The 26,555-nt window shown below is 36.9% G+C and overlaps 1 protein-coding gene across 2 annotated transcripts in view; it reads left to right on the forward strand.

Moving 5' to 3' along the window:
- The first annotated feature begins 625 nt into the window (after positions 1–625).
- The window catches only part of LOC121948957 (signal transducer and activator of transcription 1-alpha/beta-like), a 33,206-nt gene continuing 7,276 nt past the window's right edge, over positions 626–26,555 (forward strand). Inside the window, exons 1-24 of one of the 2 annotated variants that reach the window (XR_006106198.1) lie at positions 626–740; positions 1,067–1,197; positions 3,769–3,913; positions 4,033–4,128; positions 4,955–5,032; positions 5,141–5,219; positions 5,301–5,389; positions 6,790–6,941; positions 7,072–7,233; positions 7,324–7,416; positions 7,988–8,047; positions 8,239–8,268; positions 8,387–8,477; positions 8,603–8,644; positions 10,299–10,382; positions 10,547–10,648; positions 10,887–11,025; positions 12,281–12,321; positions 12,434–12,510; positions 13,472–13,611; positions 14,897–15,076; positions 16,170–16,233; positions 16,982–17,039; positions 18,563–18,812. Coding sequence is in view for 1 of the 2 variants with exons in the window: in XM_042494525.1 (XP_042350459.1) it covers positions 1,067–1,197; positions 3,769–3,913; positions 4,033–4,128; positions 4,955–5,032; positions 5,141–5,219; positions 5,301–5,389; positions 6,790–6,941; positions 7,072–7,233; positions 7,324–7,416; positions 7,988–8,047; positions 8,239–8,268; positions 8,387–8,477; positions 8,603–8,644; positions 10,299–10,382; positions 10,547–10,648; positions 10,887–11,025; positions 12,281–12,321; positions 12,434–12,510; positions 13,472–13,611; positions 14,897–15,076; positions 16,170–16,233; positions 16,982–17,039; positions 18,563–18,718 (2,289 nt within the window). In the remaining variant the exon portion in view is untranslated. Of the gene's footprint in view, positions 741–1,066; positions 1,198–3,768; positions 3,914–4,032; positions 4,129–4,954; positions 5,033–5,140; positions 5,220–5,300; positions 5,390–6,789; positions 6,942–7,071; positions 7,234–7,323; positions 7,417–7,987; positions 8,048–8,238; positions 8,269–8,386; positions 8,478–8,602; positions 8,645–10,298; positions 10,383–10,546; positions 10,649–10,886; positions 11,026–12,280; positions 12,322–12,433; positions 12,511–13,471; positions 13,612–14,896; positions 15,077–16,169; positions 16,234–16,981; positions 17,040–18,562; positions 20,269–26,555 lie in introns of those variants that run through there. The other variant, XM_042494525.1, reaches the window with a different exon arrangement.

Here is a 26,555-nt window from a genome sequence, read left to right on the forward strand (position 1 = left end):
CCAACATTTTGATTAGTAACTACAATATAGGGCTGTCAAGTGATTCTTTTTTAAATTGCAATTAATTGCATTTTTAAATCGTGTTTTTAATTAAGGGAAAACTTCCTTCAGTTTTTTTTAAGTAGAAGCTAAAATAGTGTGAACACTGGTTAACCTGACACTGATCAGATTCACTATTTATAATATTGACCCTGATTTTAATCTATAACCAGAATATGTTTGGTTTCCATGAAGGTAACAGTAACATCCAACAACATTATATTATTAATCAGATTATTCTTTTAACAACATTTTGTACACACAAATCCAAATTTAGTACATTTGAACCCCTGATTTTGATATTTGAGCTTTGATATATATATATTTTTTTAATCTAAATCTATATCTTTCTCTTGCTTTGTAAGTGCATGATTGTTTTTAATGTCCTGGAATCTGTTGGATTGTCTTGTTAAACTTGTTAGAGTTTGTTACCTCTCTGTATTTTGTAACTGTACATCCTTTTGTGCAATAAAGACTTAAAAAAAAAAAAAAAAAAAAAAAAAAGAGAGTGACAACTTTTCTCCGTAAACCACGTGGTGTGTGTGTGGGAGCGTCCGGTAGTTAAAAACAACGCCCCTTTTTCATTGTATCATTCATAAACACACAACCGGAGACAGTGAAGGCAGCTCACAGTGCCTCTGCCTGGATATACCCTGTCGGCAAACAACAACAAGCTCAAACAACACAAACAAGTCAAGTCGGTAAGTCGCTGTTGAAATACGAATAAGAAAAAAAAGTAGTGTGTCTGTTTTGGGCACTGTTTCAATATAAAATTAACGTTTCGGGTAACGTTAGCAGCTTTTAAGGCTAGCGTCAAGCGCTAATAAGCTAGTCGATAGTTTAAAGTCGTACTTTGTACCTGCTCTTATTTTTAACTTCACATACAACATAAAGCAAACAAAAAACAGCTAAATGACGACAAAAGACAACCCAGTGGAGGACTTATTGCAGTAGGTTTATGTTAGTGACTTCTGCCTCAGTGGTGTCTCTCTTCAGACATGTCCCTGTTTGTGTCGGCTAACTGCAGATGGCCCAGTGGCAGGAGCTGCTGAAGCTGGACTCAGCTCTCCAGGGCCGGGTGAGACAGCTGTACGACCAGAGACAGTTCCCCAGAGAGATCCGCCACTACCTGAGCGGCGTGATAGAGAGACAGGACTGGTAAGAAGCACGAGGACACTAACCCTTAGAGAGCTCGTTATTGTTATCGCTTTCTCTCGTGCTTTTCTAGATTTGATGAGTCAGAATGTCTGCTGTAAAAAAAAAAGGTTCATTGCCACACACACGGTTCAGGCCACAAACCCTTTCTAAACTCACAGATGTAGTGAATGACGTGTAGGAACTCATGTCAAAATGAATTTCTCTAATTGTGCAGTTGTGCTTCAATACTGTATTTTTTTCTTATTATTTTTATTTAACCAGGAGTAGTCCCATTAAGATTAAGAGTCTTGGCTAAGAAAATGGAAAGATGAATTTCACATAAAAGAACAAGAAGACTTAAAACAAAACAGCAAACAGTTTACACAAACAAAAATCTTCCTTTTTGTAGATTTCTAAAACTCACCAAAACCAGACTTATTGTTAAAGCATCACTTGAACAAACATCAAGGTGATGACAATTGCCTTAAATGACAGTAACCATCTTTGGGGGAAAAAAATCATTATTATTATTTTTTATAATTAAATTTATCATAATATATGGCATGTACTTTAGAGTTTTTAGTTTGGCCGATGTCCAGTTTACTAATTTAGAGGGGCGGGCTTTATGGCCTGTACTGCAGTCAGCCACCAGGGGGTGATCAAGATTGAAACGCTTCACTTTGAGGGAGCTGTCATGTTGTCCAGCTTTATATTCAATGTATGGTTCTGCAGTTCCCCTTCAGACGTGGATGCAATAAGAATCTGGATACAGCCATGGAGGCAGGGCCTTGTTCATTCCTATGAGAGTTGCTCATTGGCACATGAAGCAAAAAAGCTCTTTTTCTGGTATATAATACTGGATCTACTGGCCCATAAGGCATGTGCACTAGAGACTTACGGCAGCCGAGTGTGCCCTAGTGGGTGACTTCCACCGGCGAAGGGATTGACCTCCAGTGTAGCGCTTAGCTGGCTTACAAGGCGGTCCTAAAAATGTAATTTTGTAATCTTTTAGACTTTCCAAATGCTATTTAACCGGAATGGCTTAAATGTACATAGTGAAATGAGCCGTTGGCAATAGGTTTTGAGCGTCACAAAAATGATTTACTGTTTTTCAGACGTCTCATTTCTGATTTAAGTCAGTGGGGAAAAAAACGTGCATCAGAGTTAGCTCACTTACTGGAGGCTTGGCTCCAAATCAAAACAGATCTTCTTCCTCTTCTGTGGCTTTTTGGCAGGCTAGACACTGCTCTTTGATTACATTACTGCCTCAAGTTTAAGACGGAATAGCAACTAGAAACAAAAATTCTTTTTTTTTTGTCAAAACAGTTCAAACTAACTGGACAGTTATTCAATCATAATAACAGGCCAATCCTAACCAAACAAAGCAGAAAAGGGTTATGTCTTACCAAAAAAATATTTTTTTTCCTTTTAAACTTGGCTTTGTCTGTCAAAGGAGGCTAATTCCTCATAAGGCATCGACCAAACTGAGCATGTAGAAAGTAAATTTAGGTGATTTGTGACTTGTTTTCGGTTAAAGAATTTGAAAGTGTTACAACTGTCTTGTGTTACCATCCCCGGTCTCCCTTTATAAACCAAAACGAAGGTCTTAAAGCGAAACTTGCATTATTCACCATCTGGATGCACTGTGTTGTAGAGAGGAGCTTAATTGAAATCTTGTTTTGAGGTATTTCATTTGTCAATATTTTATTGTCCTAACATGGTGTATTTTACAAAATGATATTTTGCTTTATCTAGTAACCACAAACTAATGGCTAATTATAAACCAGTATGCGGATAATGCACAGAGAGCGGTGACTCCTGCTGGAGTTACTGGCCCTTGTGTTGAAAAGATGGCATTTTTAAAAAAGATATTAACTTGTGATATTTTCTCAGGAAGCACAAATTTATATACAACATATAATTACACTATTATATGATAATGATAATAATGATTACTTTATTTGTATAGCACCTTTAAAAATGCAGTTTACAAAGTGCTTTTACAAACAAAGCAGAAGCAAGAAATCCTGGAAGCGATAAAACAATAGAAGTTAGTCAATAACGCAAAACAAAGACCAGACAAGAGTGAAGGTAGAATTAAACAGGAGATTTGGGTCAGAAACATGTAAGAAAAATACAATAACAAAATAAAGGCAGTAAACACAGAACACTAATAATAATGATAATAATAAGCAATATTGAGACAGAATAAAAAAATAAAATTAAAAGGCAAACTAAATGACAAATTAAAAGAAGATATCAGTTAAATCAAGTCTATAAAAAAATGATTATAGTAATAATTATAATAATGATTACAGTAGGGAAAAAAAAGACCAAGAGAAAGAGAAGCTTAAAAAATGCAACAGAGAAACAAGCTACAGAAAATGAATAGTTTTCTGACTCAGACTATGTACCAAATGTGGCCCAAATGTGCGTTCTCATGGTTGACTTAAAATAAGTTATAGTTTGAGGAAGTTTTTTGAGGTTAGACTGACTGTATTTATTGATCAAAAATGTCCCACAGAGTGTTTCCTCATTGAGGACACATGGACAGACACATTTCCTGAATAAATTTCCGCTGCTCTGTTTCAGGGATTTGGCAGCTGTGGATGTAAATACAGCAAACACGTGTTTCTACACACTTCTGCTGACTTTGGAAGAACAGTGGAACCGTTCTGTCCAGGAGAACAACATTCTGCAGGGACCTGATTTTACAGGGATGAAAGACTACTTGCAGGTAGGACAGACGTGCAGTCATGTGAGCTCAACGTTGCCTTTATTTTCTTAAAGCAGACTAATATGAAAGTTTTCTGTATAATTGATTTTTTTGTTTTGCTTTGTGTCTTTTTACTTTAGGAACACTTTGAAGCTCAGCCACAGAGCTTGGCTGTTGTCCTCTCTGAATGTCTAAAGGAGGAAAATAAGATCCTGTCTTCAGCCTCTGAGGCACAGGTAAGATGACTCCTTATTTCAGATGGATGAACTGTACAGTACAACATCAAACTCTATAAAGTGAGCCAGGAATAAATCCTGTCACAAGATTATTTAAATCTCTTTTGTTGTTTTTTCTATTTTATTCCTGCTCTGAAAGGATTAATTTAAACTCTTTATTGGCACAATGAACTTCATATTTTTAAGTTCTATCCAGGTAAATATGTTTGCATTTTTTTCCCCTGCAAGTGAAGATTTTTTTTTCGATTTTATGTTTTGTTTTGTCAAAAAACAGAAGCAGATATGTGTAGTGCTTTTTTTTACCTTTTGAAACCTGGATTTACATCAGTTTTCTTGTGCTGCGTTCTTACCCCTTCGCAAGTATTTAAACTTTCAAACTCTATACAAATTATTTTGCTTTCTTTTGAAAACACTCAAAAAGCGACTTGGCATGAAATGCTCTGCGAATTGTAATTGGAAAATGATCATTTTTAAAAAGCTAAGAAAATGTCCTAAAACTATATTTATAACTCTCAAAATTATATATTTAAAATTGTTTCACAAAATTCGTATTGTCATTATTTAAGCACTTTTTTTCAGGTAATGTCTTCGATTGTTTTGGTTTGTTTTAAAAAAAATGTTTTCTAATTCCCAGGTAATCTTTAAAGTTTTGGGGCTTAATTTTCTCATTGCCTTTCCCAGAGTTTTGGGGGTTCTAAAGGATTCATGTCATTTTTAATGCTGCACTGTGGCACACTGTGTTAGCATAAGAGTCTGTTCTGGAAGAATCCCCACCATACACTAATGATAACAGCAAACAAGTGAAAGAGACGTGTGTTTTTGTCAGGGTTGCAGCAGTCCATCCATGGATCAGAAATGGGGAGAGTTGGACAGCAAAGTCAATGAACTGAAGCAGAAGACTGCGGTAACTTCATTCTGTTTACACACTTGTTGGCTCCACCTTTGTTTTCCACCTGTGAAAAAACACATCTGAAATCATTAAACAAATTTGTGAACTTTAACCCGAATACAGGAGGTGAAGAAGGAATTGAAGTCGCTGGAGTTCCTTAATGAAAACATTGACTTCATCCAGAAGACCTGGCAAAGCCAAGGTATGGTGGGAGACATCAGGAGACAGGTGATAGGTTTGGTGTGAGTTCATGTTTCATTTGTGTCTTTTGTGTCATCACCAGTGGAGCAGAATATTGGACTGGCCCTGTCCCACGCTGTTGTGGAAGAGGAATGTCTTAAGCGGACCAAATTTATCACACAAACAAAGCAGGTAGTGTAGATGCATCATTGAGGAGTTGTTGTGACACAACTGAAAAACATTGTCTCAAAGGTGCATTATGTATGTTTTAGCCACCCAGTTCAACTGATTAGAGGGCAGTATTTTACCCATTAAATGTCTTAAAAGTCTACTACTGTGTCCATACAACCGCAGTTTACAGTCATCAGCCTAGCAATGATACATCCTGTCAAAATAAGACTGCTATCTTTACCTATGGCGTTTATTCATAGCTTACCTAGCTCAGTTTTAACAATGCTATGCAATAACAAGAAAACAGTCACATAATGCCATTTGAAAAGTTTATTGTGAACTGCAATCCTCTCCTGCGGCACACTCGAGGCTGCAGTGCGTCACTATCGCCTCTCAGGCCAGGATGTATTAGCACAGAAAGGAATTCATCCCTGGCTGCTTAGCAGTGGATATCTCTGCAATACAATACATAGGCATCTTGAACATAACGTCAAAGGTGTTACTACTTCACACTCTGTTGATAGGGTTAATTCATTTTTTGGATGTTTTAAATTAAAATGATGTCCAGATCTTATATAATGCACCTTTTGAAGCAGAGTAATGGAAAATTCTTGGATACTTTTCTTTTTTAAAGCTGACACATCAAAATAAGACGCCACACCTTTGTTTAAGGGAAACTAGGGTATTAACCTGGAGTACCCATGATGCTTTTTTACCTTGTTTTTGTGCCTAAGTGAGAAGTAGCAACAACAATTTTTGAAGTTGGTCCAGTATTGACGGAGAGCTGCTGCAGCCGCCGCAGCCAAATGGTCTGCAACATAATCCTTTTTGGCCATAGCTGACCTTCAATTTACATCCACTAAAGTGCTTACATTTGCCACTGACAGGCTCAGATTGTTATCTTAAGTATCTGACAACATTGTGGAAAGGATCCTTACAGAGAAGTAAAACAGGAAAGCCATCAACAAAATCTGTGAAAGGGCTCCACGAAGCTAAATGTTTGTGTTTTTTACCTATTTATATCGGGAGGTTTTCTAAAGGCAATCCCTTAGCCACTGCAGAAATGATGGGGCTTTCTCTGCCTTAAGTTAAAAAGAAGAAGCCTGTGGGCCAACAATCATGCAAATGCCAAAGTATTTGCTTGTAAGTTTGTTAGCTTACAGTTTGGTGGTGGTATGCCAAAGATGGCTGTGTGCAGATGTCAAACGTCATCAGATCGGTCATAGTCAGTCAGTCAAAGGGATTTTAAGTCACAACATTTTTTACATGATCAACAAATCCATTTATTGTCACATGAACTCATTAAATACGGTCCCAGTGAACAGCAATAAGCTTATTGTTTAACCAGCTTAACAAGACCTCTGCACATACTTAATGTTTGCTTTGTTTTTTTTTTTGTTTTGTTTTTTTTTGTCTTGCAGATGCTGCTGCAGCAGATAGTGAACATTTTAAAAATGGCACAGCAGATTGTGGCGACTCTCATTACGGTAGAGCTACCTCAGTGGAAGCGCAGGCAGCAGATGTCCTGCATTGGAAGTCCAGTTGACACAAGTCTTGACCATCTCCAGAAGTGGTAAGAACTTCCTTAACTTTTTTTATGTTTCAAGAAACTTTGTGTATTGAACAAAAACGTCTCTTTGTCCCAGCTCTTGTGATGCCAAACTTGTTATGTGCGCCTGTGTTTTCTCACATTGTGTGTGCAGGTTCACTACTGTGGCAGAGGTGCTGCTACACATACGTGAACAGCAGCAGAAACTGCAAGACCAGAACAAGAAAGACAACAGCACTGATGCCTCCAGCCCCGCTGATCCCTTGGCAGATATTGAGAAAATCACTCTGTCCTTGTTCGTACAGCTCCTTTCAAAGTGAGACATTTGGGCTTTTCTATGTCATGAACACAAAGTGACACATGCTTTCATATTGTTGACATGTTCTCTTGTGATGTTGTTTTGCAGTGCTCTGGTGGTTGAGAAACAACCTATCATGTCGAGTTTACCTCAACGACCTCTAATACTGAAGACTGGGGTGCGGTTCACAGTGACCGTGAGGTAAGACTACACCCATCACAGTGTTGCTGCAGGTCATTTATTAAACAGAATAGAGAGAGTATGTCTGGGTCTAATAAATAATTGGTATTGGTATTAGTTGAGTGATTTCAGGTTACTTAACCAATATGAAACTTGCTTTTATTTCATGTGCAGTATGGTCAAATACAGCACTGTGCTGTAAAAGATGTAACTAATTCATATTACACCAACTGTCTTTTCTGTTAATTTATTACTGTAGGCATATTATTGTCTGTGTTTACCGGAGGAAATACAAAATGTTCTTGTACATGTGGAGATGCTTGCTCCGTTGTGGAGCATGGTAGCTGAAGTCAAACAAAAAAAACAAAACATCTTGAAATGCATCAGAATGCCCATATAACCAGTTTACATTTATTTTATGAGACCTAGAAATATCAAAATTATTTTAATAGCATTTTATCTGTAGTGATGAATTGCTAAATATGAGTCTTGGAGCTTTGAGGAGTCAATAGTGAAACACAGAACCATTAATAAATAATGATGATGTTTTTTTAAAATCCTTTTTGTCAGTAATTGTTTCCTCTCTTCTCAGGTTCTTAGCAAACCTCCCAGAATTCAAGTGCCTGCTCAAAGTCAAACCCGTATTTGACAAGTAAGTCAAAGAAAACTTTGACCTGAGCCAGTGTTGTAGTACATTATTAAATGGATTTAAAAAGAAAAAAAAAACAAACTTGGATTTATTTGGTTAGTTTGTATACAATTAAAATAATAAATAAATAAATGAATAATATAAAATTCTTATTAGTTTTGTTTTTTTCCTATCTTTTGTGTCCTAAAAATAAGGGATGTTGAGGAGGCCAGGACAGTTAAAGGGTAAGTAAAACAATAATAAAAACCCCAAATGCAAATTGATGATTTGTTCATATTATCCCATATTTTTCTAAACTACTGATACTGATGATGGACACAATCTGGTCTGTTGTTGTTGTAGGTTCCGTCTCTTTGACTTAAACAGCAATGTCTGTAAGGTGTTGGACGTGGACTCGCCCCGTGGAGACTTGCTGGCAGAATTTGGTCACATGGTATGAAACTCCTCAAACTGCTACACTTAACCATTTAAAAAGCACACATCCTTTCAAACGTGAGCACGAATTAAAGCACTAAATATATATGATTGTTCATATGATGTAACATTTGTCTTTTTCAGTCACTCAAAGAAAGCAAATCCAGAGGCAAAGGATCAAATGAGGTAAGATGAGACATTCAGATCAACTGTTATTTGTAGTTATAATCAAACACTTGATACTTTATGTGTTGGACGTCACCTGCTGGCTATGGACATTTAACACAGCTCCAATGTGTACCTTTTTTGCATGAAAGCGGAGCCAGTTATGCAGCCTGATGTGGGGACTGAAAAAAACAAATAACTTCTGGCACAAAAAGTAATAGAAAAAATATTCCACTAGGTACTAAATAGGCTCAGTTTGTTAAAGCAGTGCTGGAATTCAGTCAGGTGGTGAGAAACACAGCTTTGAATGCATGCTTACATTGCTCAGTATATGCTGGATTTGTAAATTAGTTTGTGGCTTATCAGCTTTACGGGCAGGTTTCCATTAACCCTCAAATTGTGCAAATTGAAATGGTGAATATAAAATGTGTACGCCTAATGGAAACATGGCAATTTCAAAAAAACTTTTTTACACTCTCATGAGGTGGTATTTCAGGCGATTGGAGAAGAATGATCTTATGCAAAACTTCTATGGAAACACTTTTTTCGATTCTATAGGATGCTATTGCTATGTGTTTGTAGGTAGGAACTGGCCCCCTCGGGCATAATGCAGCAAGTGCTACAAGATGAGTTACAGCATCTGATAACTCTTCAAAAGTTGAGCCGATCATCTGGAAGATTTGAATGCACAATTCTTCTGTGAAAGCGTGGACAATCACCTCCCAAAAATTCCTCATACATGTCTGCTTCCACGTGTAAGAGGCTTGCCTTTCCATGATTGCAGTTTGAATCTCAAGTCAATCCATCTTACTGTATGAAAGGTGTGGCCTTTCCTAAATTGAATGTTTAGGCCTTAAATACAGCGCCACCATCAGCCTGATTGGGGTCATATTTCTTGTGCAGCAGTTGCACACAACATTTATCTTTGGTGAACTTTTCACATGGCTACAATCAGGGTTCCCACAGTCATCAAAAACCTGAAATAGCCATGGAATTTCACAATCTTATTTTTCATAGTCTGGAAAAATCATGGAATTTGTATAAATCATTGAACGTTTTGGAAAAATCATGTGTGTGTGATAAATATGTAACTCACTTGACTCAACACATACAGTGATAACTTATGATTCTGCATGGACTATTATAGCACACTGAGTCCTTATTACCTTACAATAGTTGATTGTTGATGTGCCTATAGGTGAGTATAGGTATTTATAATGCATTATAAGCCCCATTAGTAAACCTTGAGTTTAGAGCTAGTTAAGAGCATCCATAAGACACTTGCCACTTATAAGTAATTATAAGTCACATCTATAATGTGTCATGCCTGTTGATATAGTTAATCAACAGGCATGACAGTGTAGTCATAAAGCATTATAATTCACTATCAATGCCTTCATAATGCATTATAGATGGGTCTTTATTGAAAGCGTTGCAGATATTTCCATCTGAGCCAAAGTGGTTGACCAACAGGCTGGCAGATGGACCAGCATTGCCATGCCATCAACACATCTAAAGATGAGTTAATATAGGCTTGAGGCAGCTTTCACATGAGCTCTTGTATGGGACAATATCTTGTGTATCTTAGTTACACCTACATGTTGATAGATAAAAGAAATTAATAGGATTCAGTGAATGATGAATAATTTTCCCCCCTTTCTTTCTTCTTCATCAGAATCGTCTAATGGTCACTGAAGAGCTCCACATTATTAAGTTTGTGACAGGGTTTCGGCATGCTGGACTGGAATTTGACATCGAAGTGAGTAAACATGGCACTCAAATTTAAGTCAGAGGTTTTTCAATCTTTGTGTGCTCTTTGCTGCTGATCTGATAATATTATTAGTTGGATAGAAGGCATCGTTAGAGCATAAACATGGCAGCCAGGCAGTTTATTGGTGTTCTCCTCGTCCTGTGTTGTTCCAGACCAGCTCTCTGCCCGTGGTTGTTGTCTCAAGTACCAATCAGGTTGTCAGTGCTTGGGCCTCTGTCATGTGGTACAACATGCTGTCCACCAGTGAGCCGAGGGTAAAGCCATCACACCTTAACACAACACATAAACAATATCAGCATCTGTTCACCCTAATGATGGAGAAACATCCAGATTACAGTAAACAGTCGCACACATGCATTTCGGGTTCATGTTATACATTTCTCATGTACAGATTGTACCATTTTTTTCTTTATTGTGCTGCTTAAGTTCATATATGTAAATTAAATAATCTAGTGTTATATCACATTTTAAGTCTGTGATCTTCTTCCATAGAACCTGTCATTGTTTGCCAACCCCCCTCCACTCCCCTGGCAGCAGCTGTCACAGGTTCTGAGCTGGCAGTTTTTGTCTGTTGGCCAACGGGGGCTGGACACAAACCAGCTCTCCATGCTCAGAGACAGAATCGTGGGGGGTGAGTTTTTAAACTGCTTCTTCCACAAAATTGAAACGTCACTTTCTATTAGTTTGCAGAAAAAGAGAACTTCGATGTTAAAGCAATAGTTCTGCACCTGCTGAAATTTAGACGAGAGGGTTGATATCACTCTCGTGGCCTAGCCTGTTTTCTGATCTATTCATACTGTCAAATGGGAAACTTAAGAAAACCAAACAAAAAACACAGCACACACACAGAAATGCAAACTTGTGTGCTTTTTTGGGAAAGGACATACTTAGAGGGTTCGACCGCATTTAAAAAAAAAACCCACGTACACATGCTAATTTTGGTGGAAAAGTGGAAAAGTATGTAGAAATGATACAGATGATATATATTAATAAGTGAGCCTCAGAGGTATCATTAGGCAGATTTTGTCAATTTTGATCATAGATTGTTTAACAGGATTGGACATCACTATTTAGTTCGTAGAGTACCGTTCTGAGGTCTTGTGTTTGGCATTTTGGCCCTCACCATCCATTATTGTTTGGAGCCAAAAGTAGCCATATTTTGAAAAGAGGGTGGAGCTGGCATGGACACGCATTGCTCTACCTCTGTCCAGATTGACGGGTTGTTGTGGTTATAAATTGTCAAATTGCTATGCTCTAAAAATATCCCCTCCTTTATCTATTTGACTCTAAATGGGATTGTAAGTTTCACAGTCAATATCATGCTGTATTCAAAAAGACTTGAAACAAACTATTGAGACCATAAACAACATTACACAAACATATTACTAGAGTAATAAAACAAGTGAGAAGTGGGGTCGTTTTCTCAAAAACTTCAAAAATGCAACTGGACTTGTTTTTGCATCTGGTAGAGTCGCTCCCTGCTAGCCATTAGAGAAAATGCAGGTTGAATAAACCTCTGCCTTTGCTTCACTTGTGGCTGCGTGCACTTCTTTTATACACTCCATGCTTTTGACAGAGCCAGACTAACTCTTTCTCCATTTCCATTCCTTATGCTAAGCTAAACTCAGCTTCTGTAGCCTCACACCGCAGACCTGAGAGAGGAATCGGTCTTCTCACCCATCTCAAGAACAGGCCTTTTCCAAAATACTTTCAAACACTATCAGTGTCATATTAAAAATGAGGGAAAACTGATATATTTTTGAAATTATGTCAATATAACAGTTATAATGTAATGTTTATCAGCAGTATCCAAGACTGTGTTTGTAATGCAGGCTACAGACTTTATTTTGACAACATTTCTTTTGTATCTGGTGGTTTCCTCACAGATGATTCTGATGGTCTCATTTATTGGAGCCAGTTCTCCAAGGTGAGTGTTGAACAAGACTCTTGTGAAATTATATTTTATATATTTAGTACAACCTGTAGAGTTCCTGTGTTTGTGTGTTTATATCTTGACTTTTGCTTCCCTGTGTGGACAGAATGAAAATTCCTGGATCTGGATTGATGGAATCCTGGATTTGATCAAAAAACACTTGGCGGATCTTTGGCGGGATGGGTAAGACTGTCTGTTTTTCTTTTTGATTAGTTGTATAATTTACAGTAAATGTCATTTTAATTATGAGGCAGTAGTCTACTGAGCAGCAACAAGTGTGACCACCAAAACAATGAGTATGTTAACATGCACAAAATAGTCCAGTTTTTGCCCTTATTCTGAAAGAGACAATATTCCTATTAAGCTGTTTACACAGCTAATGAAAGTGAATATTCCACTAATAGTCTTGTTTACATACTTTACCTAACATGCCATCAACATCAACATCAAACTATGGAAAAGTAGCTGCAGCTGGAGCTGCTTGTCGTTTTACTTCTTTTCATCAAAAAATGTTAGTTTTTTAAAAAAATTTTTTGTATATATTCAAAAACCTGTTAAAATCCAAGTCCTTCATAATCTTTAAAAGTAGGTGTGTTTCTTCTGTTGATCAGAAATTAGGACCTTTCTGCATGTATTTCTACCCCAGCTTTGCAACCTGTTTGCGAGTTGGTTTTTGTACAATGTATCCATGACAATGCACAAAGCTGACTGTAAACAGACTACAAGCTGTGTGTTGTGAACTGCAGTAAAACATCTATTTGAGACACATGTTCCTAAATCCCTGTTAACATCCCCAAATAATGTTCCTAAAAACGGAATAATACCAGCATTTCCAACATGTCTTAATTGAACAATGCAAAGAGGCCTAATTTGTGATATTTAAACAGAATATGGTGTTAATGTGACCTGCATCATCTTCAGATTATTGTCATATTTGGAATTATGGGGGAATATTGGTCTGCATGTAACCTGAGCCCAAGTAAACAGGTAACTATGTATATTGTCTTTTTTTTTTTTTTTTTTTTTTTAAAGGGCAAAACAAAAGACTATTTTGTGCATGTAAACATACAACCACAGCCTTCAGAGAATTATCACACTGTGTCCCAGTTAACTAAACTCTGGCTATACTCTGTGTGGGTTTCAGGTTCATTATGGGGTTTGTGAGCAGGGAGAGAACTCGGCTTCTCTTACAGGAAAAACAGACCGGGACCTTTCTGCTCCGCTTTAGTGAGAGCATCAAAGACGGAGCCATCACCTTCAGCTGGGTAGATCACTCCAGTGGCGGTATGCTTCTGTCCGTGTGTGTTTGTTTGGACACAAGTTAAAACTTGTTCAGATTAGGGTTTTGGCAGTAGCTCTTTAGAAATAAACAGGCGCTGACAGTCCTGTATTACTGTGTTTGGCTTATTTTCTGTAACCACTGTAGCATGATGACAGCATGGTGGAATTAGCAACCTAGCCAGCTAAAAAGCCAGCTGTGGTCAAAACGGCAGGTTTGGATGGAGTAAACAGAGAATTAACTACATGTTGGAATTATGAAACACAACCCTTAAAACGTATTTAACCTTATTTATGTTATTAATTTTACAACTTATAATGTCTAAACGAGTGCCATCACCTTGTTGGCATCTTGTAAGGTATGCATATCAGCATAACTCTGCTTTTATTGTGGCCGAAGGCTTTGCAGCCTTCATCAGTTACCTACGTCACTGACCAGAGCCAAAGAGAGGAGGGTTGTGTTAAATGACAACCCTCCTCATTGTTTACATACATTTATATTCATTTATTGTCTGGACCACAGCAGCGGGGGCCAGCGTTTTAAGAGCAAGTCTGTCAGCTAAAAAATGGAATATTTTTAGGTGGAAAGTCCTCTTACATAGTGGTTGGACAGAGCATGGCTGGGTTCACATTGGATGTGGAAGTGCCCACATATGTTAACTGTCGCACAGCATTAGCAATTGCCAGGTTCTTCTTCTCTGCTCCGTTCTAATCGCATGAAGAGCTCTGTCCCTGCTTGCTTGTGTGTCTCTGGGTGTGTGTCTGTGTCTTTGTGCCTATCTATCTCTCTGTTTGTCTCTCTCCATCTGTGTTTAGACACAACTGACCAGTATAGTGGAAACACTGGATGCATAATTGATCATTTATCATGGTCAGTTGATTAATACCATATCTGATATATTCTTTAGTTCAGTTTAGTAGAGTATTTAGTGTGTTTTCTGCCAGATATGGTTGTGGCTTGCCGAAAAAAAACAAGAGGGTGGCAGCACGTCCAGTGTGAATGCTCTGACTGCTCCACAGGGGCGTGGAAAGCAATGTTGGCGCTCTATGGAAAATCAGTGCACTTTGTGGCTTTTTCCATGTCCACTGTGAACCCAGTGTAACACAAACAGCCCAAACAAACCCTCGTGAACTAAGAATACATAATGTCCAAATGTTTTTCTGTTCTCTTTTTGTGGCAGACTGCTGCTGCCTCCAGTCTTCTTCTTGTCTTTAATGAAATTATTTCAACACCAGACATTAAGGTGATTGTGCTTGCTTACCTGTTTTTCTCTATATGGTTTCTTTGTAGACCCCCATGTGCATGCAGTGGAGCCCTACACCAAGATGGAGCTGTTGAAAATGCCTCTGCCAGACATCATTCGCACCTACAGTCTGAGAGCACAGAGGGGCATGCGCAGTCCGCTGCTCTATCTTTACCCAGACATCCCCAAAGACACTGCCTTTGGACACTACTACAACATCACTCATGGTATTGTCTCTTGCTATGAAAAATACTGTATTTACCAGCAACAAAAACAAATCAACAAGAATTTGTTTCATGATGCTGATTGGTCTTTTTGTACCTCAGGACTATGGGAAGTTAAATTCTTAAATCAATGTAATTATTCCTAAACACTTAGAATGACATTGGGCCTCACGCACAATATACGAACACATTTTATCTTATCGTTGCTTGTATTTGTTTATTTTTTGTTAGTAGTCATTGATTTTTGGGATTCACCATTTTTTTTCTCTTGGGTAAGAGAAAATTTTACGAGTGGTCCAGAGCACTCTGACAAAGAGAAAGAGGAGAAAAACATCTAATTTTAACAGGCCGAAAAAATTTCTATCCAACACAAGAAAAACATTTGAGGAACATTTAAAAAATGCATGCATTTAATCAAATTTAGTAGAGTTCTTTATAGTATTTATAATGACTGGATCATTACATTTCAGGGCTAAAGCGATACTACTATACTTGGTGCATTGACCCAGTTACTGTAATTTCAGTTACTGTGCGTCTCCCTGATGACCGGCGCTGAAATGTGAAAGTTCATTTACTCAAGTGCTGTACTTAAGAACAAATCTAAGGAACTTTCATGTTACTTGATTATTTTAATCTTATGATACTTTCTACTCCTACATAAAATATACAAGTGCAGCTGAAACACTTAATTGAGTAATTATTAAGTTTAAGTGGCAGCAATTTCTTGCATCGTGTAAGTTTTTTTTCTTCCAAAAAACATTTCATGGTTCCAGCTTCTTTTATAAACGGTATGTATGAGGACTTGCTGCTTTTTAATTAAAATCTTAAAATGATTTTGACATATTAAATTTATTTAAATCTTTTTGCATGTGTACTTCAAGAGAAATTTAAGAGAATTTTGCTGCATTGACACCCAAAGTCTTTATATAACCATTATTGCAATGTGCAGCTTTAAAACAGTTGGGGGAAATTAAGCTCCTTACACCCCTCTGTAATAATTAACAGATTAATGATGTAGTTGTTAACTTTGCTGAGATTATCCAGCATTATGTTCTTAGTAGCACATTATGACCTTGAATCACCTCTGTTCATGCAGAAATATCGATGCCAAAAACGGTCAAAGATCCATACGTTCGCAGAACCTACATGCCTTTCTCAGAGTAAGTAAGACAATAATCACACAAAAGGGCATCAGGATTGAACGCCGCATCACGTCTTTGACCTTCTACAGCTGTTTATGCCATTGAAAAAAATGGGTATGCTTTCAAATGCTTAATAATAATTGGGGCTGTCAGTTGTAATGTGTTAATCACAATGAGATTAAGGCCCGTATATAATGTGTTATTTTGTTTTAATAGCTTTGACCGTCAGTGTCTTTAAGAGGCTGTACTGGGCTGAGTTTTAAAGATAAAGTGATGATACTGGTTTCATTTGAAAATAGAAGACCTATCCAGTGGTACCAATCATGTTAGGTTAAATTCTGGCAATGTAAAAACGGCATGGCCATTTGACAGGGGTCCCTTCACCTCAGGACCTCATGATATTTGAATGGAAAACTAGACTCTGGGTTTCCATGAGTCTCCCCTTTTATAGACATACCCACTTTCTTCAGTCACATGCATTTTTTTGCTGTCTTTTGATTCCTAATCAAGACAATCTGGTTAGAATTACTTCACCTTGTTAATATGGACTTCATGATTGTCTTGTAGTGCAAAAATAATAGTAGTAGTAGTAGTAGTAGTAGTAGTAGTAGTAGTAGTAGTAGTTGAAAATGTGATTTAAAAAATGTGATTACCTGCGATTAATATTAAAAGTCTGTAATAAATTTTAATAAAAAAAAATGTTTATTCTAGTTTTCAATGATGTACAGAATAAATGTGCCTTTATTTTCTTGTCATTCTTCTGCAGCAATCCTACGCCACCTCCGTCTCCACCTGAGGACACAGCCATGGAAGTAGACCCAAGAGTAGGTTTGACATTTTACAGCTAATTTCCCTACAGTGGCACTGATTTGTATTTCCGTCTACATGGGGCAGTGAGACAGCCTGGTGAAACCATCCTGATAACATGAGCTCAACATGCTGTTTCTCTCTGTATCATAGACTGTAGATAAAGATGGACGATGCATCCCCACCCCACCCCCTCGCTATAAGTTAAGTTAAGCTAAAAACTCCTGGATGTGGCTGCTGTCATCTTGCCCTGTAAAAGTCATTCAGAGCCAGAGTCTGCGCTGTAGCGATATCTGCAGTGGGGGAGTTCCTACCAAAACACCTGTCAAACCAATCACGAACAGCCTCATTGAACTTAAACACACAGATTGCGTACACAGCTGTAAATTTAAAAAAGTCACCTTTTTTGTAGAATTGAATATCTCATTAAAACCAAACTTATCATAAAAACAAACACTTGAACAAACATCAGGGTGAAGAGAACTACCTTCAGTGACAGAAACCATCTTTCGGAAAAATGTATTTGGAGGGTTGGGCTTTATGACCTATACTACAGTCAGACACCAGGGGGCGATCCAGATTGAAAAGCTACACTTTGGGGGAACTGTCATGTCGCTCGCTTTGACTGACAAACTCCTTAAGCCAATCCTGATGCTAGCATAGTTTCTACTACACCAATTTCTTGTTAGACGACAATAACGGACTAAAAAATGTATGAGATATATTTACTATTTGTATGTGATTTGATCCCGGTCAAAAAAAATCAGTGGAGAAACAACAGTAAACATTGTATTCGTGCTGGGAACATCTTCATCATCAACAGAGCCAGTTAGTAAATTAAGCTTTTGCCAAATCCAGCCAGAAAAGCAGCAAAAAAGCCTTGTATTTTCCTCAAGAAACTCCATAAGTGCATCCTTTAATTGTTGTTTAATTGTTATTGACTCTTTTAGTGATTTAACTTCACTTATTAGTGTGTTTACTCTGCAAATGCTAAACTTCGTGCTTGTTGCTGCACGAGCTGTCATCACTAATCTGCAAGCAGCGGCCTGAATGCTCCATCATCACCTAAAACGCAATCCCCACTTGAAAGCCAACTTTTCAGCAATAGAGCAGATACCTGATTGGCTGATTGGAAATTGTTCGGGGGTGGCAGAGTCCAGACTGATGCAGAGAGAGAAACAGAACGTTTAGCTCACCTGATTAGGATGGTCATATCATGCCAGCAGTGGAGCAAACTGCAAACACAACATCAACACAGGATCACCCTTTAGACTTTATTTACACATCCAGCAACATTCATTTGGACTCATGTCTCTGGCTACAAATTAAATGTCAAATATTCACCTTTTTTTTTTAGGTCAGTTTTGGTCTCCACCAAGTCCTTAAACAAATATCGGTCTCGAGCTGTTAAATACTAAAATACTTCTGTTTACTAACAAACAGCTGTTCAATAAAAAAAACAGCTGTTTGGTGATGGACTGTTAGGGAACAGTAAGGCTTTATGTCTTGTTTTAACCAAACTCTTTGTGTTTTCTTGTAGCTGGAGGATCGTCGTCAAGTGCTGGAGGAACTCTTCTCTGATTTACTCGACTTACCTGAACTCCCTGACCTATCAACATCTTATCAAGAAAAGACGCCATCTCAGACCGACTTAGTCGATCTTTTTTCTCCTTTTGAAAATGCACCAGGTCAGTAGTAAAAAAAAACCCCAAAAATGTCACTTTAAAAAAAGAATGTTAAAGTTTAAAATGCCATAGAAACAATGTGTAATTAATATGTATAAGCATAATGTGTATAAGCATAATTAATATTCTGCCAAATGCATATATTGAGCAAAGATAAAAGAAATGTAAGAGGTGGTTTCAACAATGTTTTTCTACTGTAATTTTCATAATCCTGCTGCTGTATGAAAAAAAAAAACAACCTTCTGCTGTACTGTGTATGTTTGATGTTTTGCTTACTAAAATAAACACATCCGAATATATTCTAGTGCCGGGAGGAATAACATTTGCATTATACAGTTCAAACCTAGAATACCAATTTACACTTGTACACAGAGAAAAGGACATTCAATATGTGGGCTTTCATTACAGATTTGTGCTAAAATTAAGCTATACTTTAGAAATGTCAATGAAACTTGATCACGAGATGACTGCATTTCCATCGAGTGATGTTTTGCGACTTCTCTCGTGATAACCTTCCAAGAAGCATGGCGATGGATTTTCAAAACATCAGCTTAGGTTTAGGTTTATTTCTAACGCAGCAACCGCACAAGCTGTCAACAGCTGTCAAATACACTAGCTGTCATTATTTCCAATCGAGGGTGACATAGGTGTGTTTTGTGAGCGATAACAGAAAGGCAAGCCCCTTTGAGGTAGGAGCGGCCACGAATGAGGGATTTCTGCGAGGTGATAGAACATGATTTCACTGAGGAATTGTGGATTCAGAACTTCCACATGTCCGCTCAACTTTTGAAGAATTATTTAATAACACCACATGTGGCACCTGCTGCATCATGCCAGAGGTAGCTCAAATTGCCATAGCGCATAGCCATAGCATCATGTGACCTATAAAAACAGAAATTGTTTCCATTGTTTGCAGTTTTGCGTAAAACAGCTTTTTTGAATCCCCTGAAATACCACTTTATGTGAGTGGGAATTTTTTTTTTGCAAAAAATGGGAGTTTTTTCAAAATTCACATATTTCCATTACGCATGTTTTATATTCACCCCGCCTTCCGCCCAGTGACAGCTGGGATTGGCTCCAGCCCCCCCGTGACCTTTACAAGGACAAGCGGTTACAGAAAATGACTGACTGACTGATGCTTTATATTCACAGTTTCAATTTGGACAATTTGAGGGCTAATGTAAACCCACCTATTGTCTTCTTGACTGACCCGCACATCACCCGGTGAAAACGCAAGCGTATTATATCCTTTAGACATGTTGTACTATGACTTTTTGTCGAGAGACTATATATACCATGGCATTTTATTGACATACTAGACTTTTTTCAGTTATTCAGTATACAGTGACTGTTTTTTCTGGTTTTCAGCACACACAAAACTTTTTTAAAAATACAACACTATGACTCTTTTTCCACATGCTGTACTATTACTCTTGCTTGATATTCCATGCATATTATACTATATTACTATGACTCTGTAAACATTTCTATTAACATTATTTTTTATTCATCGTGCTATAATTTGACATTTGACTTGCTATGAGTTTTGGACGACATACAATACTATGATGTTTTGGATGAGTTTTGGACGACATACAATACTAAGACATTTTTTATCATTTTTAGACGACATACAATTATGACTTTTTTGACAATTTTTGGACAACATACTATGTTATGTTATTTTTTTTAGGTTGCAGACTTGCCATGACACAATGGAGCACTGATTTGTACTGACATCCCCCAATTGTCCGTTTTTGTCTTTGACATTGTTGATATATTGTTTTGGCCAATAAATGAGTTGAAGTTGTCTCGAAACAGGGAAAACCGTATCAGCAGATGCGTCTGTCAAAATAAAGGGATATTAGTAAAGAATTGGCAAAGTAAAATCTGAGGTAATTTTGAAGCTGTGATATGACATATTTTGTCCATTAGAGAGTATTGACATGTTTTAATATTTAAGTGTATGTTTTTTGTTTGTTTGTGTGTGTTGTGTTTATGTAATAACTGAATAATAGCCTATATGTTGTTATCAAACGTATGCACTTTCCTCTCAGTTCCAATCATCATTTTTGTCTTTATGCAGTGTCTCATAAATGCATTAAATGAGGATTTTAAAATAAACACATGGAAGTCATTTCATTGAATGTCAGACAAACAGACTGGATCTCTGGCTAATGTCCGGTTGCATGAGAATAAAGCAGACGAGATGTGATTGAGACTCACTCAGCAACAGGAGACTGGGGGCTGCTCTGTGCACATCTTCACAGAGACATGGTTAACCCCTAACATCCTGGTTCAACTTGTTGCACTGGATAGGTGGACATTGTTGGGAGACATAAGGGCACAAGATTCTGATGCGAAATCAAAAAATACACTACAGGAAGTGAATGAGCACCTGAAACATATGAGCATCCTCTATACAGACTGTGGGGACATTTTTAATATACATACAGTACATGAGCCCCACAGGATGAATCATAATGATGCCACCATTAGTTTTAAATGTGAGAAAAAAATCATCTTAAAATATTTATAATTTTGTCAATAGGAAGCAAGAAACTCCAATAGAAAAATGCCAGATGTCTCTACTGATACCGATTTATCCGTTCCAAGAAAATATAAGCTTATTTATCCGCCTAACCCAAATATCAGTCGAGTTTTCGACAGACGTCACTGCCGATACTGAATTTTCCCTGCAAGGAACTTAGTTGATTATTGGCCTGACTCATATATCAGTCGAGTTTAGACAGACGTCACTGCCGTTATTGAATTTTCTGTTTCAACACCATATGACCCTTATATTAGCAGAGCAGACAGATATTTTATTTATGCCATAAAATATAATTTGGCTGTAGATTCATACAGTTTAGACACCGATTTGATACTACAGAACAAATTAAGGCATGTAAAGTTGATTGATATATCATTTTGGTTGATAAATCAGGTGAAGTTGTCCCGAACAGGTAAAACCAGTATCGACAGATGCGTCTGTCGAAATCAAGGAATATCAGTAAAGAAATGTCAAAGTAAAATCTGAGGTAATATATAACTAATGATGTAATAACAAAATATAGGCAATAAATAATAGCTATATTTTGTTATCAAACATATCGATTAGGCTGTAAATAAAAAAATGCACTTTCCTCTCAGTTCCATTTATTTGCAATGAGGTGCAGAAACATACATTTATTATGACACATAGTATTGCATTTAATGTGAATGATGTTCTACTTTGTTTTCTTTTATTGTGTAATTTGTTACTGTGAGACACTTTGTAACTCTGGTTTACAAAAGTGCTAATAGAAATAAAATGTATTTTATTATTATTATTATTATTATTTATTATTAATAGTAATAATAATAATAATAATAATAATAATAATAATAATAATAATAATAACAATAATTTCTAAAGTTTTATACATTATAAGATTAGATAGCGATATAGATAGATTTTGGGGCGACATACTATACTATGATGTTTTGGATGACTTTTGGACAACAAACAGTGCTATGTGGTTTCTCGACATGCTCTTCTAAGTGGTTTTTGGACATACTCTACTATGTCATTTTTGGACAACTTTTCAACATGCTATATTTTGATGTTTTTGGCCGTTTTTCCATCAAACTATACTATGGTGTGTCTTGACATGCTATACCAAGTGGTTTTTAGCTGTTTTTTGGACATGTCATATTCTTCAACATGCTAGGCGGGACTAAAAGCCACTTATACATTCAAATGGTAAGTATTAAAGGATTAAGACAAAAAGCTGACAATGCCATCTAGGTTATGGGAGCCTAGGACTCCATTAAAATTATTACGCAGGTTCTTGGTCAGATCAAGGGTGAGCAGAGTTAAGAACAACAGTAGCAATTAAGAATTAAAACAATGTTTATTACAATAAAACCGTAAAATTAACCCCCTGGCCCTGAGTGACTTGTGGTTGTACCAGTCTTGTCCTTTCAGTCCTTGTTGCCGCCCCAAGGTCGTGGTCCCTTTTTCCTTCCTAAAGAGGGTTCAAAACAAGGAGCAGTCAGTCCGATAATCAGCACATCTGATATAACTAATGAAGTCCAGTGTTTGTCTAGCTACTATGAGCTACAGTTCACCTAATGCCTAACTGGCCAATAAACACACTCACAGCAACACACTCCATTACAATCCCACACGGAAAATAAGAACCTTATGCGTAATAAATTTGGGTTGCACTCTGTACACGCCACAGCACTCAGGTAAGTTTAAAGCATGCAAATAAAATGTTAGGTGAAGTAACTTGTTGCCAACACTAGGCCTGACTGACTGAAAAACAATAAAATCGAGGTCTAAAACACAGTGATAAATATTTCTAAAAAGAGTCTCTAAAATGAAGACTAAAAACAAGGGTCCATGTAACAAAGAAGGAGAGAAGAAGAAAGAGGGGTAACTTAGCTGAAAGAGGGGTGCATCGCGACTACACCCCTCTGCTATTCCACGTGGCTTCCCCTCAACCTGGCATGTTCCTCACTGCTGCCGCTAGCCGCCGTGGTCCTCCATAGTTGTCAGCCGGCCCTCGCCTGGAAAGCACAAGACATGCGCCAGACAACCACTGATACACTATGTTAATCCCCCACACCTGCCGGCCCCGCAGCCAGCCCAACCGGTGTCTGCTGCTCTACACTGTAAGATACTACTCACACTTTTTCTGGGTGATAGCGCGTCCCTCACTAACCGCCCAGATTAGAGTAGTTTCGGCAAACAGTCCTGTCCCGTTGTCTGCTCCACTGACTATATCGTTCTGTGCACACCTACCACTCAATCAATTTGACTGTTGCTACCAGAGTCTGTGTGTGCTTCAATGACCGTGGGAAAACCCACCGCCTGCTGCAACTTTACACTCAAAACAAAATACAAAAAGCAAAATGACAGAATAAAGCAGTTCAAGCCAGACCTGTAGGCCATAAAACCGATACTGTCACATTACTCTGACGATTTTAGCCATTTTTTTTTTATCATACTATACTATGGCGTGTCTCGAAAAGCTATACTGGTGGTTTTCAGTTGTTTTTTGGACAGGTCATATTTTGACACTTCTTATAACATGCTATACTATGTCATTTTCGCTGGATTTTTCAACAGGCTATATTATGACGTTTTTAGCTGTTTGTCATCATACTATACTATGGCGTGTCTCGATATGCTATACTAAATGGTTTTTAGCTGTTTTTTGAATGTCATATTTTGACATTTTTCGACATACTATACTGTGTTGTTTTCAGTGGATTTTTCAAAAGATTATATTTTGGCTGTTTTTTCAGCATACTATGCTATGGAGTGTCTCGATACACTATTCTAGGTTTTTCAGCTGTTTTTTTGACATGTCATATTTTGACATTTTTCGACATACTATACTGTGTTGTTTTTCGGTGGATTTTTCAACATGCTATATTTTGATGCTTTGGGCCGGGTTTTTTTTATCATACTATGCTATGGACTGTCTATATATGCTATTCTAAGTGGTTTTCAGCTGTTTTTTTGGACATGTAATATTTTGCCATTTTTCAACATGCTATACTATGTCGTTTTTGGTTGATTTTTCAACATGCTATATTATGATGTTTTTAGCAGTTTTTCATCATACTATACTATGGCGTGTCTCAACAAGCTATACTAAGTGTTTTTAGCTGTTTTTTGGACATGTAATATTTTGCCATTTTTCAACATACTATACTATGTTGTTTTCAGTGGATTTTTCAAAAGATTATATTTTGGCTGTTTTTTCAGCATACTATGCTATGGAGTGTCTCGATACACTATTCTAAGTGGTTTTCAGCTGTTTTTTTGACATGTCATATTATGACATTTTTCGACATACTACTTTGTTGTTTTCGGTGGATTTTTTAAACATGCTATATTATGATGTTTTTAGCCATTTTTTCATCATACTATACTATGGCGTGTCTCAACAAGCTATACTAAGTGTTTTTAGTGTTTTTTTGGACATGTCATATTTTGACATTTTTCAACATACTATACTTTTTCGTTTTCGGTGGATTTTTCAAAATGCTGTATTTTGATGTTTTGGGCCGTTTTTCATCATACTATACTATTTTTACTATCTATATATGCTATTCTAAGTGGTTTTCAGCTGTGTTTTGGACATGTCATATTTTGACATTTTTCAACATACTATACTATGTTGTTTTCGGTGGATTTTTCAGCATGCAATATTTTGATGGTTTTGGCCGTTTTTTCATCATACTACACCATGGCATGTCTCCACATGCTATACTAAGTGTCTTTTTAGCTGCTTTTTGGACATGTCATATTTTGACATTTTTCGCCATACTATACAGTGTCGTTTTTGGTGGATTTTTCAACATGCTATATTTTGATGCTTTGGGCCGTTCTTTCATCATACTATACTATTTACTATCTATATATGCTATTCTAAGTGGTTTTCAGCTGTGTTTTGGATAGGTCATTTTTTGACATTTTTCAACATGCTATACTATGTCGTTTTTGGTCAATTTTTCAACATGCTATATTATGATGTTTTTAGCAGTTTTTCATCATACTATACTATGGCGTGTCTCGACAAGCTATTCTAAGTGTTTTTAGCATTTTTTTGGACATGTCATATTTTGACATTTTTCGACATACTATACTATGTTGTTTTCGGTGGATTTTTCAACATGCTATATTTTGATGGTTTTGGCTGTTTTTTCATCATACTACACCATGGCATGTCTCCACATGCTATACTAAGTGTTTTTTTAGCTGTTTTTTGGACATGTCATATTTTGACATTTTTCGACATACTAAAGCTACTGTGTTGTTTTCGGTGGATTTTTCAGCATGCTATATTTTTATGTTTTGGGCTGTTTTTTCATATACTATACTGTGCTATGGACAATCTATAATGCTACATTCCAAGTGTTTCTATACTATGTTGTTTTCAGTGGATTTTTCAAAAGATTATATTTTGGCTGTTTTTTCAGCATACTATGCTATGGAGTGTCTCGATATACTATTCTAAGTGGTTTTCAGCTGTTTTTTTTGTTTTTTTCGACATACTACTTTGTTGTTTTCGGTGGATTTTTCAACATGCTATATTTTTATGCTTTGGGCCGTTCTTTCATCATACTATACTATTTACAATGGTGTGTCTCGAAATGCTACATTAAGTGGTTTCAGCTGTTTTTTGGACATGTCATATTTTGACATTTTTCGCCATATACTATACTATGTCGTTTTCAGTGGATTTTTCAAAATGCTATATTTTGATGCTTTGGGCCGTTCTTTCATCATACTATACTATGGCGTGTCTCAACAAGCTATACTAAGTGTTTTTAGCTGTTTTTTGGACATGAAATATTTTGCCATTTTTCGACATGCTATACTATGTTGTTTTCAGTGGATTTTTCAAAAGATTATATTTTGGCTGTTTTTTCAGCATACTATGCTATGGAGTGTCTCGATATACTATTCTAAGTGGTTTTCAGCTGTTTTTTTTGTTTTTTTCGACATACTACTTTGTTGTTTTCGGTGGATTTTTCAACATGCTATATTTTTATGCTTTGGGCCGTTCTTTCATCATACTATACTATTTACTATGGTGTGTCTCCAAATGCTACATTAAGTGGTTTCAGCTGTTTTTTGGACATGTCATATTTTGACATTTTTCGCCATGACATTTTTCAATTTGCCATGACATTTTTCAAAATGCTATATTTTGATGTTTTGGGCTGTTTTTTATCATACTGAACTATGAACTGTCTATATATGCTATTCTAAGTGGTTTTCAGCTGTTGTTTGGACAGGTCATATTTTGACATTTTTCTACATACTATACTATGTTGTATTTG

The sequence above is a fragment of the Plectropomus leopardus genome, chromosome 10, assembly GCF_008729295.1.
Source record: "Plectropomus leopardus isolate mb chromosome 10, YSFRI_Pleo_2.0, whole genome shotgun sequence".
Classification (NCBI taxonomy): Eukaryota; Metazoa; Chordata; class Actinopteri; order Perciformes; family Serranidae; genus Plectropomus; species Plectropomus leopardus.